The 15,630-nt window shown below is 42.2% G+C and overlaps 1 protein-coding gene across 2 annotated transcripts in view; it reads left to right on the top strand.

The window, feature by feature from the left end:
* LOC121385300 (thrombospondin type-1 domain-containing protein 7A-like) overlaps positions 1–15,630 on the top strand; it is a 156,010-nt gene that overhangs the window by 112,263 nt on the left and 28,117 nt on the right. For both annotated transcript variants that reach the window (XM_041515920.1, XM_041515919.1), the window contains exons 23-24: positions 1,188–1,394; positions 2,126–2,216. In XM_041515920.1, coding sequence (XP_041371854.1) covers positions 1,188–1,394; positions 2,126–2,216 — 298 coding nt within the window. The remainder of the gene's footprint in view (positions 1–1,187; positions 1,395–2,125; positions 2,217–15,630) is intronic.

Here is a 15,630-nt window from a genome sequence, read left to right on the forward strand (position 1 = left end):
ATCCAGTCTATATATATATTTAAGCTTTACTGAGGGCCTGGTTTCACACAACCGCTACATGCTTTTGTTAGTCATACTGCACACACATGCCACATCCAGTCTATATATATATTTAAGCTTTACTGAGGGCCTGGTTTCACACAACCGCTACATGCTTTTGTTTGTGATGTCATAAAATAAATTTTCTTCCTTTTGGTCCCTTCCAACCGACTATAGGTTTTATCTCAGTTCTTCTGTCTGTCTGACTGTCTGTCCATTACAATTATTTCTCAATGCCTTGAGATATTGAGCTGAAATTTTGTGTATATCTTTATCAAGTTTGACTTTTATGGCGATTTATCAATTTTTGGCAGAGTTATGGCCCTTGAACTTGAGAGATAAGAATTTGTTTTTTTACCGGATTTTGTTTGCAGTGTCTCAAGATACTGAGCTGAAATTTTGTGTATATCTCAGGTCAGGTCAGGTCAGGTCAGGTCAGGTCAGGTCAGGTCAGGTCAGGTCATAGGGTTTTACGTGAACATTCAGAACAAGCTGTTGTAGCGCACGCCTGTCATGGGCACAGGATCCGGCCTTGGCTGGCTCCTCTGTCCATGACAGGAAAGGTGGGGGGGGGGGGGGGGGGAGGAGGGACCGCCTGCACTGGCAGGTGCAAGGGAGCACCAGCAACCCGATTGAATCGGTGGCAGGCGGGTGTGTATATCTTTATCAAGTTTGACTTTTATGGTGATTTACCCATTTTTGGCAGAGTTATGGCCCTTGAACTTGAGAGATAAGAAAAATAGTTTTCTGGATTTTGTTTGCAATACCTCAAGATATCGAGCTGACATTTTGTATACATCTTTATCATGTACTGTTACAGATCACGTTTAACTTTCATGGCAATTTACCCATTAATCACAAAGTTATGGCCCTTGAACTTGAGAGATAAGAAAAATAGTTTTCTGGATTTTGTTTGCAATACCTCAAGATATCAAGCTGACATTTTGTATACATCTTTATCATGTACTGTTACAGATCACGTTTAACTTTCATGGCACTTTACCCATTATTCACAGAGTTATGACCCTTGAATTTAGGAAATACAAAAAAAAATTATGCTCTGTAAGGGACATGTATAGCTTTCAGAATGCTCTCAGAATGCTTTCAGAATACTCTCAGAATGCTTTTTTCTTCTTCTGTTTTTCCAGGTGGTTGCGATCCCCGAGAGAGACCCTTGGCCGTGTTGAGGTGTGAGCCCAACTGTACACTGATATCGGGTGCCCTGTGTGTGGACACGAACCTATGTAACTGTTACGACAAGTATGAGTCGGTGTACTCCAATGGAACTCTGATAGCCTGCATCATGGATTCCAACGAGACAACCACCGCAGTGGCACCGTCTATTATTGTTCCAGGTGGGTAACAAAAGAGTCTAAATCTTATTGGGGGGGGGGGGGGGGTATCTCTGATAGCCTGTGTCATGGATTATAATCCAACAACCACCGCAGTGTCGCCATCTATCATTGTGGCAGGTGGGTAACAAACTAGTCTAAATCTAATAGAGGGAGGGGGTGGTAACTCTTATAGCCTGTCATGGATTCCAAAGACACAACCACCGCAGTACCGCCATCTATCATTGTGGCAGGTGGGTAACAAAATAGTCTAAATCTTATTGGGTGGTGGTGGTGATGGTGGGTGTCTTTGATAGCCTGTGTCATGGATTCTAATGAAACAACCATGTCAGTCACTCCAACTATCATTGTGCCAGGTGGGTAACAAAAAAACAAGAGTTTAAAATTGGTATGTGCTGTCCTGTCTGTGGGATGGTGCATATAAAAGATCCCTTGCTACTAATGGAAACATATAACGGGTTTCCTCTCTTGGACTATACGTCAAAATTACTAAATCTTACACATCCAATAGCTAATGATTAACCAATCAATGTGTTCTAGTTGTGTCATTTAGCTTAACTTAGTAACTGGTTTAATGTGTCCATATACCACTAGGGTTTCGAACACACCTATCCCCGAGTCCGGCCTCCGATAGGATCGGGTGTCTGACTCGGGACAGGGATATAGTGGTGTCGTTAAACAAAACAAACTTTAACTATAATATATTGTTAAGCTAATTTTTATCTTGTTTTCAGCTGCCACTGGTAGTAATGTGTGGATGTATGCGGTACTCGGTGTTGGGACTGTCTTTGTGATCGCTGTCACGGCCGCCCTCTACAATATGTGGTATGAATCTTTTCTCTTTACAGGCTTCTTATCACCCTTGTTTCTAAACTCCCGTAATCAGCTCACTCCAGCCACTGCTCCACAACAGGTGTAACAAAGGCCATGGTATGTACTATCCTGTCTGTGGAATGGTGCATACATGTATAAAAGATCAGACAGAGTAGCTATTTCTTGTTTAAGCCAGTGCTCCACAACTGGTGTAACAAAGGCCGTGGTATGTGTTATCCTGTCTGTGGTATGGTGCATATAAAAGATCAGACAGAGTAGCTATTTCTCGTTCCAGCCAGTGCACCACAACTGGTATATCAAAGGCCGTGGTATGTACTACCCTGTCTGTGGAATGGTGCATATAAAAGATCGGACAGAGTAGCTATTTCTCGTTTAAGACATGCACCGCAAGTGGTGTAATGAAGGCGACGGTATGTACTGTCCTGTCTGTGAGTTGGTGCATATAAAACATCGCTTGTTGCTAATTGAACAGAGTAGCCCATGAAGTGGCGACAGTGGGTTTCCTCTCTCAATATCTGTGTGGTCCTTAACCATATGTCCGATGCCATATAACCTTAAATAAAATGTGTTGAGTGCGTCGTTAAATAAAACCTTTCCTTCCTTCCTTCCTTCCCATAATCAGTACCATTCCCAACCATTCCCCAAAAGTTTTGTTGTTTTTTATTGTAGTATTTTTAGAGTAACAAATTTTTTAATGTAAATAATTCCCATTTTTTATTATTATAAAAAGATATATTTTGAAAATGATATGTATAACACTTGACAAACACACTTTCCATCCCCTATAATGTTTCATAATGATAAATACAGTAAAACCCCGGTTTTAAGAGGGATCTGGTTTAGAGAGGTTAAGTTCTGTCCTGTTTTTTAGAATGAGACTCTGTAAGATGTCCGGTTTTCTCCCCACCCCAATATTTACTGGATCTGCCCCTGAGTATGTTCAGGAAGGAAAGCGGTCGCAGTCATTTACTAGACTGGTTTCTAAGCCTAAAGTCGGATGAAGGAAGGAAATGTTTTATTTAATGACGCACTCAACACCCTTTATTTACAGTTATATGGCGTCGGACATATGGTTAAGGACCACGCAGATATTGAGAGAGGAAACATGCTGTCGCCACTTCATGGGCTACTCTTTTCGATTAGCAGCAAGTGTTCTTTTATATGCACCATCCCACATACAGGATAGAACATACCACAGCCTTTGATATAACAGTCGTGGTGCACTGGCTAAAGCGAGAAATAGCCTAAAGGGTCCACTGATGGGGGTCGATCCCAGACCGACCGTGCATTGAGCGAACGATTTATCACTGTGCTACGTCCCACCCAACGTTAAAGTGGTTTAGGGGGCAGAATGTGGCTCAGTGGTAAAGCTCTCGCTTGATGTGTGGTCGGTCTGGGATCGATCTCCGTCGGTACGACGACTGTGCTACGTCCCACCCAACGTCAAAGTGGTTTAGGGGTAGAATGAGGCCCAGTGGTAAAGCTCTCACTTGATGTGCGGTCGGTCTGGGATCGAACTCCATCGGTACGTGCATTGCGCTATTACTCTCTCCAAGCAGTGCACCACGACTGGTATATCAAAGGCCGTGGTATGTGCTATCCTGTCTGTGGGATGGTACATATCAAAAGATCCCTTGCTACTAATTAAAAGATGTAGTGAGTTTCCTCTCTAAGACTATGTCAGAATTACCAAATGTTTGACATTCAATAGGCAATGATTAATTAATCAGTGTGCTCTAGTGGTGTCGTTAAACAAAGCAAACTGTAACTTTTTATACATGCAGCAAATTGGTTTTTATATAATAGCAGAATCTCACTGAAATGGTGAGATCTAACTCAGTTGGTTGAGTGCTCGTTTGAGGTGCTTGTGGATCCATTCACCTGATTGGGTTTTGTCTTGTTCCCACCATCACACCACAACTGGTGAAAGACTGGTATGTGCTTCCTGTCTGTGGGAAAGTGCATATAAAAGATCCCTTGCTGCTAATGGAAAAGATGATTACGTGTCAAATTCACCTAATATTTGACATTCATTAATCAATTGCTCTAGTGGTGTCGTTAAACAAAACAAACTCTGTAAGACTTTTACCAACTGTTTGACATCCAGTAGCCGATGATTAATTAATCAATGTGTTCTAGTGGTGTAGTTAAACATAAACTCTATAAGACTTTTACCAAATGTTTGACATCCAGTAGCTGATGATTAACTAATCAATGTGCTCTAGTGGTGTAGTTAAAAAAAACAAGACTCTTACTAAGACTATTACCAAAGTGTTGTTGACATCTAAGTATAACAATGTCCCCACAAAACTGTGCTAAATTCGCCACACTAAGAAATATAACAATGTCCTCTAGTGGTGTCGTTAAACAAAACAAACTCTAATACTATCACCACAAAACTGTGCTAAATTCGCCACTCTAAGGAAACCTATAACAATGTCCCCACAAAACTGTGCTAAATTCGCCACTCTAAGAAAACCTATAACAATGTCCCCACAAAACTGTGCTAAATTCGCCACTCTAAGGAATATAACAATGTCCTCACAGGTGTCGTTAAACAAAACAAACTCTAAGACTATTACCAAATGTTTGACATCCAGTAGCCGATGATTAATTGATCAATGTGCTCTAGTGGTGTCGTTAAACAAAACAAACTCTAAGACTATTACCAAATGTTTGACATCCAGTAGCCGATGATTAACTAATCAATGTGCTCTAGTGGTGTTGTTAAACAAAACAAACTCTAAGACTATTACCAAATATTTGACATCCAGTAGCCGATGATTAATTGATCAATGTGCTCTAGTGGTGTCGTTAAACAAAACAAACTCTAAGACTATTACCAAATGTTTGACATCCAGTAGCCGATGATTAATTAATCAATGTGCTCTAGTGGTGTCGTTAAACAAAACAAACTCTAAGACTATTACCAAATGTTTGACATCCAGTAGCCGATGATTAATTAATCAATATGCTCTTTAGCTTCTTCTAGATGCAGCAGCAAACTGGTTGTTGCAAGTTGCATATGACAGTAGAAAATCTCACTGAAAATTAGAATCTATGAACTACTGGTTTGCAGGCAGACAAATTAGTAAAACTGGCACTTTTATCTCATTACACATTGAAAGCCATCACGTCTGACAGACCAATACTTTCAGAATCATTTTCTAGATGGTTTTTCAGACAGCATCCATGCAAGATAATTAAATTGAATCTTAGGTTAACCTTTAGCGAGGCCCGCTGATTCATTTCCTCGAGTCAGATGTCAGAAAAAGCATTTATAAGAAAGACGAGTGTTATCTCAGGTAATAAAAAAACAAATAATAAAAAATCAATGTGCTCTAGTGGTGTTGTTAAACAAAACGTAGTCCAGTGGTAAAGTGCTCGCCTGATACACAGTTGGTTCAGGATCACAGTTCTATTATTTGTATTGTAAACAGTTGGCTTTAAAAAGAAAGGAAGGAAGGAAATGTTTTATTTAACGATGCACTCAACACATTTTATTTATGGTTATATGGTGTTAGACATATGGTTAAGGACCACATAGATATTGAGAGAGAAAACCCGCTGTTGTCACTTCATGGGCTATTCATGGGATTAGCAGCAAGGGATATTTTATATGCTCCATCCCACAGACAGGATAGTACATACCACGGCCTTTGTTACACCAGTTGTGGAGCACTGCTCCACCGATGGGGATCGATCCTGGACCGACCATGCATCAAGCGAATGCTTTACCACTGGGCTATGTCCCGTCCCTTTATGTTATATAATGCATGTATATTTATGTAATGCAATCGTTGATAGAATTGCTTTAGACAGAAGAGGGAGTTTTATTTTAAAAACTGATTAAGAGTGACAATGGGTAATAAAGAGAATAACCAACTGACTAAACAAATGAGTTTCAGATTGTCCCTAATGGAGGCCTGGTTTTACGATATTCATTCACTTGGGACAGATAATTTGTAATTCCTCATAGCTCATTAATTATTCTCCAGCTAAGCACTGGCCTCGGTGGTGTCGTGGTTAAGCCATCGGACTTCAGGCTGGTAGGTACAGGGTTTGCAGCCCGGTACCGGCTCCCACCCAGAGCGAGTTTTAATGACTCAGCGGGTAGGTGTAAGACCACTACACCCTCTTCTCTCTCACTAACCACTAACTCACTGACTTGGACAGACGGCCTAGATAGCTGAGATATGTGCCCAGAACAGCATGCTTGAACCTTAATTGGATATAAGCACGAAAATAAGTTGAATGAGTCTAGCTGAGCATCAGAAAATATTTATATGGAATTTATTTTGACAAATTTGCGTTTTCTTTATTACGTCTGAAGTTTCCCCTATAAAAGTAACGACTGTATTGAAGCACATTACTGCATGCAATACAAACCATGAAGGTGCTAATTATATCACATGCCTCGGTGGTATCATGGTTAAACAATTGGACATAAGGCTGATAGGTACTGGGTTCACAGCCCAATACCAGCCTCAGTGGTGTTTTGGCTAAGCCAATGGACACAAGGCTTGAAGGTACTGGGTTCACAGCCCGGTACCAGCCTCAGTGGTGTTTTGGCCAAGCCAGTGGACATAAGGCTGGTAGGTACTGGGTTCACAGCCTGGTATCGGCCTCAGTGGTGTCGTGGTTAAGCCATCGGACATAAGGCTGGTAGGTACCGGGTTCACAGCCTGGTATCGGCCTCAGTGGTGTCGTGGTTAAGCCATCAGACATAAGGTTGGTAGGTACTGGGTTCTCAGCCCAGTACCGGCCTCAGTGGTGTTGTGGTTAAGCCATCGGACATACAATGTAATGCTGGTAGATACTGGGTTCACAGCCCAGTACAGGCCTCGGTGGTGTCATAGTTAAGCCATCAGACTTAATATAAGGCTGGTAGGTACTGGGTTCACAGCCCCGTACCGGCTCCCACCCAGAGCAAATTTTGACGGCTCAGCAGGTAGGTGTAAGACCACCCTCTTCTTTCTCACTAACCACTAATGACTAACCCAGATAGCTGAGGTGTGTGTCCAGGACAGTGTACTTGAACCTTAATTGGACATAAGCACAAAAATAAGCTGAAATGAAATTAATAAATGATTGTGTCAGTATATTAGTCACCTGCATCTGTAGATTTTAACTGGTCTCGTGGTGTTTGGTGTAAGCCATTGCAATCAATTTTCATTGTGCTTATTTCATTGGATGGGGAAATGGGTCAGCTTAGGAGCAGCCAGTCATATATCATGAAATTGATAACATGTATGGTGTTGCTGTGGCTGAGTGAGACCATAAATAACACATGGTGTTCTTATTAATTCAAGAGTGGGTTGGAAATAATGTATTAAAAATGAAAGAAAAAATGAACGAAAGAATGAACAAATGAGCAGATGAATGAATGGATGAATAAATGGATGGATGGATGGGTGAATAAATGGAGGAACAGATGAATAAATGGATGATGAATGAATGAATGAATGAATAAATGAACAAATGAACGACTGGGTGTGTGAGTGGGTGTCTCAGTGAGTGGATGCATGGATGGATGAACAGACGGACAGACGGACGGATGGACGGACGGACAGATGGATGGATAAATGAGGTTAAATATCCTAAAGATCTCCAACCCAGAGTGAGTACACTGCTCTGCAGGGGAGGTGTAAATCCCAAACACCAACATCACTGTCTGTATCTCCTTGATAAAAGAGCTTCTTATTGGATTTCAGTCCCCTGGGCTGTGTGTGTTGTGAACTGTGACTGATGTGTCTAAGTTGATCTGCATTACAACATTAACAATATTTCTTCACTCTTTTTATTAGCTGGACGGAAATGTCTTCTTGGATCAAGGGTGATCTGTTATTATTAAAGCGAGAATCAATATATATTTTTTTTTATCTAAAGCAAAAAAAAAAGAAAAATGTTTTATTTAACGACGCACTCAACACATTTTATTTAAGGATGACACAGATTTTGAGAGGAAACCCGCTGCGGCCACTTCATGGGCTACTCTTTCCGATTAGCAGCAAGTGATCTTTTACTACGCCACTAGAGCACATTGATTTTTTATCTTATCATTGGCTATTGGATGTCAAACACAGGCAGGATAGCACATACCATGGCCTTTGTTGAACCAGTTATGGATCACTGGTCAGTGCAAGTGGTTTACACCTACCCATTGAGCCTTGCGGAGCACTCACTCAGGGTTTGGAGTCGGTATCTGGATTAAAAATCCCATGCCTCGACTGGGATCCGAACCCAGTACCTACCAGCATGTTGACCGATGGTCTAACCACGACGCCACCGAGGCCGGTTAAAATTAAAAATACAGGGGACACCCGGGTATAATCTGAAGCAGGCATTGATATATATACTACTCAAAAGAATTTAAGGGTCAAAAATTTATAACCAAATAAGTTTCAGAGTGTATTAGATTGATGATGTAAACTACACCAAATTTTTTATTTATTGTTCCATATTTACAAAAAACCACAAATAAACGTCACTGTATACAAGAAAGTCACATGACATGCTGTCAAAGTTGAAGGTTGTCAAACATGGATTTTACACATCAGAACATTCGTTTAATAGTGTGTGAATCCACCCCTGGCGCGAATACACTCGACACATCGTTGCCTCATGCTGTTGATCAGACGTCTGAAGAACTCTTGGGGAATGGCCTGCCACTCTGCCATAAGAATTTGACCCAGATCATGAAGGTTGGCCGGAGGGGCATGGTTATCCCGAACTCTCCTGCCTAATTCGTCCCAGGCGTTCTCTATTGGGACCAAGTCAGGCGAATATGCTGGCCAATCCATCCTGGCGATACCTTGTTGTCTGAGAAAGTCCGTTACCACCCTGGCGCGGTGGGGTCTGGCATTTTCATCCTGCAGAACTGCCCCGCCGCCAATCTGCTGAAGGCCTGGGAGAACCAACGGCCGGATAATCTCATTCAGATAGCGGATTCCATTCAGATTGCCATCCACCACATAGAGGGGGGTCCTGTGGTGGATAGAGATGCCGCCCAACACCATGACGCTGCCACCACCGAACCGGTGACTTTGTCTAACGTTAACGTCAGCGAAGCGCTCCCCAGGACGTCTGTAGACACGAACCCGACCGTCGTTGAACTGGAGACTAAACCTGGACTCATCAGTGAACATCACTCGACCCCACTGAACACGTTGCCACCGCAGATGAAGCGTGCACCAGTGACGTCTGGCCGTTCTGTGACGTGGTAGGAGTGGTGGTCGAACAGCCTGGTGACAGCAGCGTAGATTATTGGCTCTCAGACGATTGCGTATGGTTTGATCAGACACTCGAGTTCCAGTCGCAGTCCGCAGATTGTCACGTAATCGGCGTGCAGTGGTTGTGTGTTGACGTAGAGCCATATTGGTGATGTAGCGGTCCTCTCTATTTGTAGTGCTTCGGGGTCTTCCCGAACGTGGACGATTTCTAACAGAATTCGTTGCTTGGTACCGTTGCCACAGTCGGCCAACGACACTCTGACTGACACCAAGTCTCAGAGCAACATTTCTTTGCGTATTGCCATCCTGAAGCCAAGCAATAGCCCTTCCTCGATCTTCGATAGTCAGTTGACGTCGTACCATTGTCGAATTTGGAGTGTGCACCGTACACGAACGCAAGCTCCAATTATATGGAAATTCAGCATTGGGAACATGGAATACACGTGCAAAGCGTGCAAATGAAACGCTTTGTGAAAAAGCAAGTTATGGGCACTTAGCAGACCTTTCGCTTTCGCCCTAATTTACGTGCAAATGTAAGCATGTTTTCGCCATTAGAACTAGTCGACAGTGTCAATGACAGTGGATTTTAATTCATTTATGGGTTGCTTAGACCCACTTTCGTCAACATGGAACAATACCATGCGTGACATTATGGTCTAGCTAATATAATTGACATTCAGAAAATAATGTCGAAAATATCGTCTGACCCTTAAATTCTTTTGAGTAGTATATATATATATATATATATATAATTTTTTTCTCACATGAAATTGTCGGGGAGTGGGATGTTAATAAGTAAATAAACAGGAATTCTGTGAAATTAAAGGTCTCACATACCATAAAGTTGCCTGTATTCATCTAGGTGCATATTAATTTTTATTTTAAAAACCCCCAAACATTAAATACAAAACAAACAAAAAATTCATCTCAATACATGTTAATTAAAACCTTTAAAAAACATTAAATGAAAAATAATTAAATTAAAATTTTCATGTAATAATTTTATTAAATAAATTTATTAAATTAAAAAAAAAATATATATATATATATATATTTTTTTTTTTTATCGTGCATGAGTTGAACATTCACAGACTTTAATCTCAATGCATGTTGTTGAACATAAATTTAAATTAAACTAACTATAACATTAAATTAATTTTAATATTAAATAAAAAACAATTAAATAAAAAAAAAAAGTGTTAAACATTCATTTCAATGCATCTTTAAAAAACAAAACAAACACCCCCCCCCCACCCCCAACATTATTAAATAAAAAATAAATTTAATAATATATATATCTTTTTTGAACATACAAGCAGTTGAACATTCATATATGTAAACCATTACATGGTAACTGCAGGTTTCCTCTAATTATCTGAGTGGTCCTCAACCACAAATCTAACACCATATAGCCATAATTAAGATGTGTTGAGTTGGTTGTTAAATAACAATCCTTCCATCCAATAAATGTTTAAACATATCATCATGGTCATTGGCCACTGGGTCTTAAAAGAAATGGGTTAAAACCTGTTTTCCATCGATGGTGCTGTGGGCTCAAACTATAGTTTGAGTTTTCGTAGTTGATCCAGTTTGGTTAACTTATAATCCACTCTTTCTTTCTTTCTTTTCTTTAACTTTATTAATGTGCCTATATCCAAAACAAGGTTCTGGCACGTTCATCCCACACCCAGACTCTGGCATTACCAGGTGCTGGGCATCGACACAATATATCACCTCTGATCCAATGCTACGTTTAGTTTTCTCCTTTAATCCAGTTTTCTACTGAATTATTTTCTCTTTAATCCAGTGCACCACTGAGTTATTTACTCTTTAGTCCAGTGCACCACTGAGTTACTTCCTCTTTAGTCCAGTGCATCACTGAGTTATTTACTCTTTAGTCCAGTGCACCACTGAGTTACTTCCTCTTTAGTCCAGTGCACCACTGAGATATTTACTCTTTAGTCCAGTGCACCACTCAGTTATTTACTCTTTTGTCCAGTGCACCACTCAGTTATTTCCTCTTTAGTCCAGTGCACCACTGAGTTACTTCCTCTTTAGTCCAGTGCACCACTCAGTTACTTCCTCTTTAGTCCGGTGCACCACTCAGTTACTTCCTCTTTAGTCCAGTGCACCACTTAGTTACTTCCTCTTTAGTCCAGTGCACCACTCAGTTACTTCCTCTTTAGTCCAGTGCTCTACTGAGTTACTTCCTCTTTAGTCCAGTGCACCACTGAGCTACTTCCTCTTTAGTCCAGTGCACCACTGAGTTACTTCCTCTTTAGTCCATTCCACCACTGAGTTACTTCCTCTTTAGTCCAGTGCTCCACTAAGTTACTTCCTCTTTAGTCCAGTGCTCCAATGAGTTACTTCCTCTTTAGTCCAGTGCACCACTCAGTTATTTCCTCTTTAGTCCAGTGCACCACTCAGTTATTTCCTCTTTAGTCCAGTGCACCACTGAGTTATTTCCTCTTTAGTCCAGTGCACCACTGAGTTATTTACTCTTTAGTCCAGTGCACCACTCAGTTATTTACTCTTTTGTCCAGTGCACCACTCAGTTACTTCCTCTTTAGTCCAGTGCACCAATGAGTTACTTCCTCTTTAGTCCAGTGCACCACTGAGTTACTTCTTCTTTAGTCCATTGCACCACTGAGTTACTTCCTCTTTAGTCCAGTGCACCACTCAGTTACTTCCTCTTTAGTCCAGTGCTCCACTGAGTTACTTCCTCTTTAGTCCAGTGCACCACTGAGTTACTTCCTCTTTAGTCCAGTGCACCACTGAGTTACTTCCTCTTTAGTCCAGTGCTCCACTGAGCTACTTCCTCTTTAGTCCAGTGCACCACTGAGTTACTTCCTCTTTAGTCCAGTGCTCCACTGAGTTACTTCCTCTTTAGTCCAGTGCTCCACTGAGTTACTTCCTCTTTAGTCCAGTGCACCACTCAGTTATTTCCTCTTTAGTCCAGTGCACCACTCAGTTATTTCCTGTTTAGTCCAGTACACCACCGAGTTATTTCCTCTTTAGTCCAGTGCACCACTCAGTTATTTCCTCTTTAGTCCAGTGCACTGCTCAGTTATTTCCTCTTTAGTCCAGTGCACCACACTGAGTTACTTCCTCTTTAGTCCAGTGCACCACTAAGTTATTTCCTCTTTAGTCCACTGCACCACTCAGTTATTTCCTCTTTAGTCCAGTGCACCACTCAGTTATTTCCTCTTTAGTCCGGTGCACCACTCTGTTATTTCCTCTTTAGTCCAGTGCACCGCTCAGTTATTTCCTCTTTAGCCCAGTGCACCGCTCAGTTGTTTCCTCTTTAGTCCAGTGCACCACTGAGTTATTTCCTCGTTAGTCCAGTGCACCACCAAGTTATTTCCTTGTTAGTCCAGTGCACCACCGAGTTATTTCCTCTTTAGTCCAGTGCACCACCGAGTTATTTCCTCTTTAGTCCAGTGCACCACCGAGTTATTTCCTCGTTAGTCCAGTGCACCACCGAGTTATTTCCTTGTTAGTCCTGTGCACCACTCAGTTATTTCCTCTTTAGTCCAGTGCACCACCGAGTTATTTCCTCTTTAGTCCAGTGCACCACTCAGTTATTTCCTCTTTAGTCCAGTGCACCGCTCAGTTATTTCCCCTTTAGTCCAGTGCACCAACGAGTTATTTCCTCTTTATTCCAGTGCTCCAATGAACTACTTACTCATTAGTCCAGTACACCACTGAGTGACTTCCTCGTTAGTCCAGTGCACCACTGAGTTATTTCCTCTTTAGTCCAGTGCACCGCGCAGTTATTTCCTCTTTAGTCCAGTGCACCACTCAGTTATTTCCTCTTTAGTCCAGTGCACCACCGAGTTATTTCCTCTTTAGTCCAGTGCACCACTCAGTTACTTCCTCTTTAGTCCAGTGCACGACTGAGTTACTTCCTCTTTAGTCCAGTGCTCCACTGAGTTACTTCCTCTTTAGTCCAGTGCACCAATGAGTTACTTCCTCTTTAGTCCAGTGCACCACTGAGTTACTTCTTCTTTAGTCCATTGCACCACTGAGTTACTTCCTCTTTAGTCCAGTGCACCACTCAGTTACTTCCTCTTTAGTCCAGTGCTCCACTGAGTTACTTCCTCTTTAGTCCAGTGCACCACTGAGTTACTTCCTCTTTAGTCCAGTGCACCACTGAGTTACTTCCTCTTTAGTCCAGTGCTCCACTGAGCTACTTCCTCTTTAGTCCAGTGCACCACTGAGTTACTTCCTCTTTAGTCCAGTGCTCCACTGAGTTACTTCCTCTTTAGTCCAGTGCTCCACTGAGTTACTTCCTCTTTAGTCCAGTGCACCACTCAGTTATTTCCTCTTTAGTCCAGTGCACCACTCAGTTATTTCCTGTTTAGTCCAGTACACCACCGAGTTATTTCCTCTTTAGTCCAGTGCACCACTCAGTTATTTCCTCTTTAGTCCAGTGCACTGCTCAGTTATTTCCTCTTTAGTCCAGTGCACCACACTGAGTTACTTCCTCTTTAGTCCAGTGCACCACTAAGTTATTTCCTCTTTAGTCCACTGCACCACTCAGTTATTTCCTCTTTAGTCCAGTGCACCACTCAGTTATTTCCTCTTTAGTCCGGTGCACCACTCTGTTATTTCCTCTTTAGTCCAGTGCACCGCTCAGTTATTTCCTCTTTAGCCCAGTGCACCGCTCAGTTATTTCCTCTTTAGTCCAGTGCACCACTGAGTTATTTCCTCGTTAGTCCAGTGCACCACCAAGTTATTTCCTTGTTAGTCCAGTGCACCACCGAGTTATTTCCTCTTTAGTCCAGTGCACCACCGAGTTATTTCCTCTTTAGTCCAGTGCACCACCGAGTTATTTCCTCGTTAGTCCAGTGCACCACCGAGTTATTTCCTTGTTAGTCCTGTGCACCACTCAGTTATTTCCTCTTTAGTCCAGTGCACCACCGAGTTATTTCCTCTTTAGTCCAGTGCACCACTCAGTTATTTCCTCTTTAGTCCAGTGCACCGCTCAGTTATTTCCCCTTTAGTCCAGTGCACCACCGAGTTATTTCCTCTTTATTCCAGTGCTCCAATGAACTACTTCCTCTTTAGTCCAGTACACCACTGAGTGACTTCCTCGTTAGTCCAGTGCACCACTGAGTTATTTCCTCTTTAGTCCAGTGCACCGCGCAGTTATTTCCTCTTTAGTCCAGTGCACCACTCAGTTATTTCCTCTTTAGTCCAGTGCACCACCGAGTTATTTCCTCTTTAGTCCAGTGCACCACTCAGTTACTTCCTCTTTAGTCCAGTGCACGACTGAGTTACTTCCTCTTTAGTCCAGTGCTCCACTGAGTTACTTCCTCTTTAGTCCAGTGCTCCACTGAGTTACTTCCTCTTTAGTCCAGTGCACCACTCAGTTACTTCCTCTTTAGTCCAGTGCTCCACTGAGTTACTTCCTCTTTAGTCCAGTGCTCCACTGAGTTACTTCCTCTTTAGTCCAGTGCACCACTGAGTTACTTCCTCTTTAGTCCAGTGCTCCACTGAGTTACTTCCTCTTTAGTCCAGTGCACCACTGAGTTACTTCCTCTTTAGTCCAGTGCACCACTCAGTTACTTCCTCTTTAGTCCAGTGCACCACTCAGTTACTTCCTCTTTAGTCCAGTGCACCACTCAGTTACTTCCTCTTTAGTCCAGTGCACCACTGAGTTACTTCCTCTTTAGTCCAGTGCTCCACTGAGTTACTTCCTCTTTAGTCCAGTGCACCACTGAGTTACTTCCTCTTTAGTCCAGTGCTCCACTGAGTTACTTCCTCTTTAGTCCAGTGCACCACTGAGTTACTTCCTCTTTAGTCCAGTGCACCACTGAGTTATTTCCTCGTTAGTCCAGTGCACCACCGAGTTATTTCCTCGTTAGTCCAGTGCACCACTCAGTTATTTCCTCTTTAGTCCAGTGCACCACTCAGTTATTTCCTCTTTAATCCAGTGCACCGCTGAGTTATTTCCTTTTTAGTCCAGTGCACCGCTGAGTTATTTCCTCGTTAGTCCAGTGCACCACCGAGTTATTTCCTCTTTAGTCCAGTGCACCACTCAGTTATTTCCTCTTTAGTCCAGTGCACCACTCAGTTATTTCCTCTTTAGTCCAGTGCACCACTGAGTTATTTCCTCTTTAGTCCAGTGCACCACTGAGTTATTTCCTCTTTAGTCCAGTGCACCACTC

Source organism: Gigantopelta aegis, chromosome 11, assembly GCF_016097555.1.
Source record: "Gigantopelta aegis isolate Gae_Host chromosome 11, Gae_host_genome, whole genome shotgun sequence".
NCBI classification, from domain to species: domain Eukaryota; kingdom Metazoa; phylum Mollusca; class Gastropoda; order Neomphalida; family Peltospiridae; genus Gigantopelta; species Gigantopelta aegis.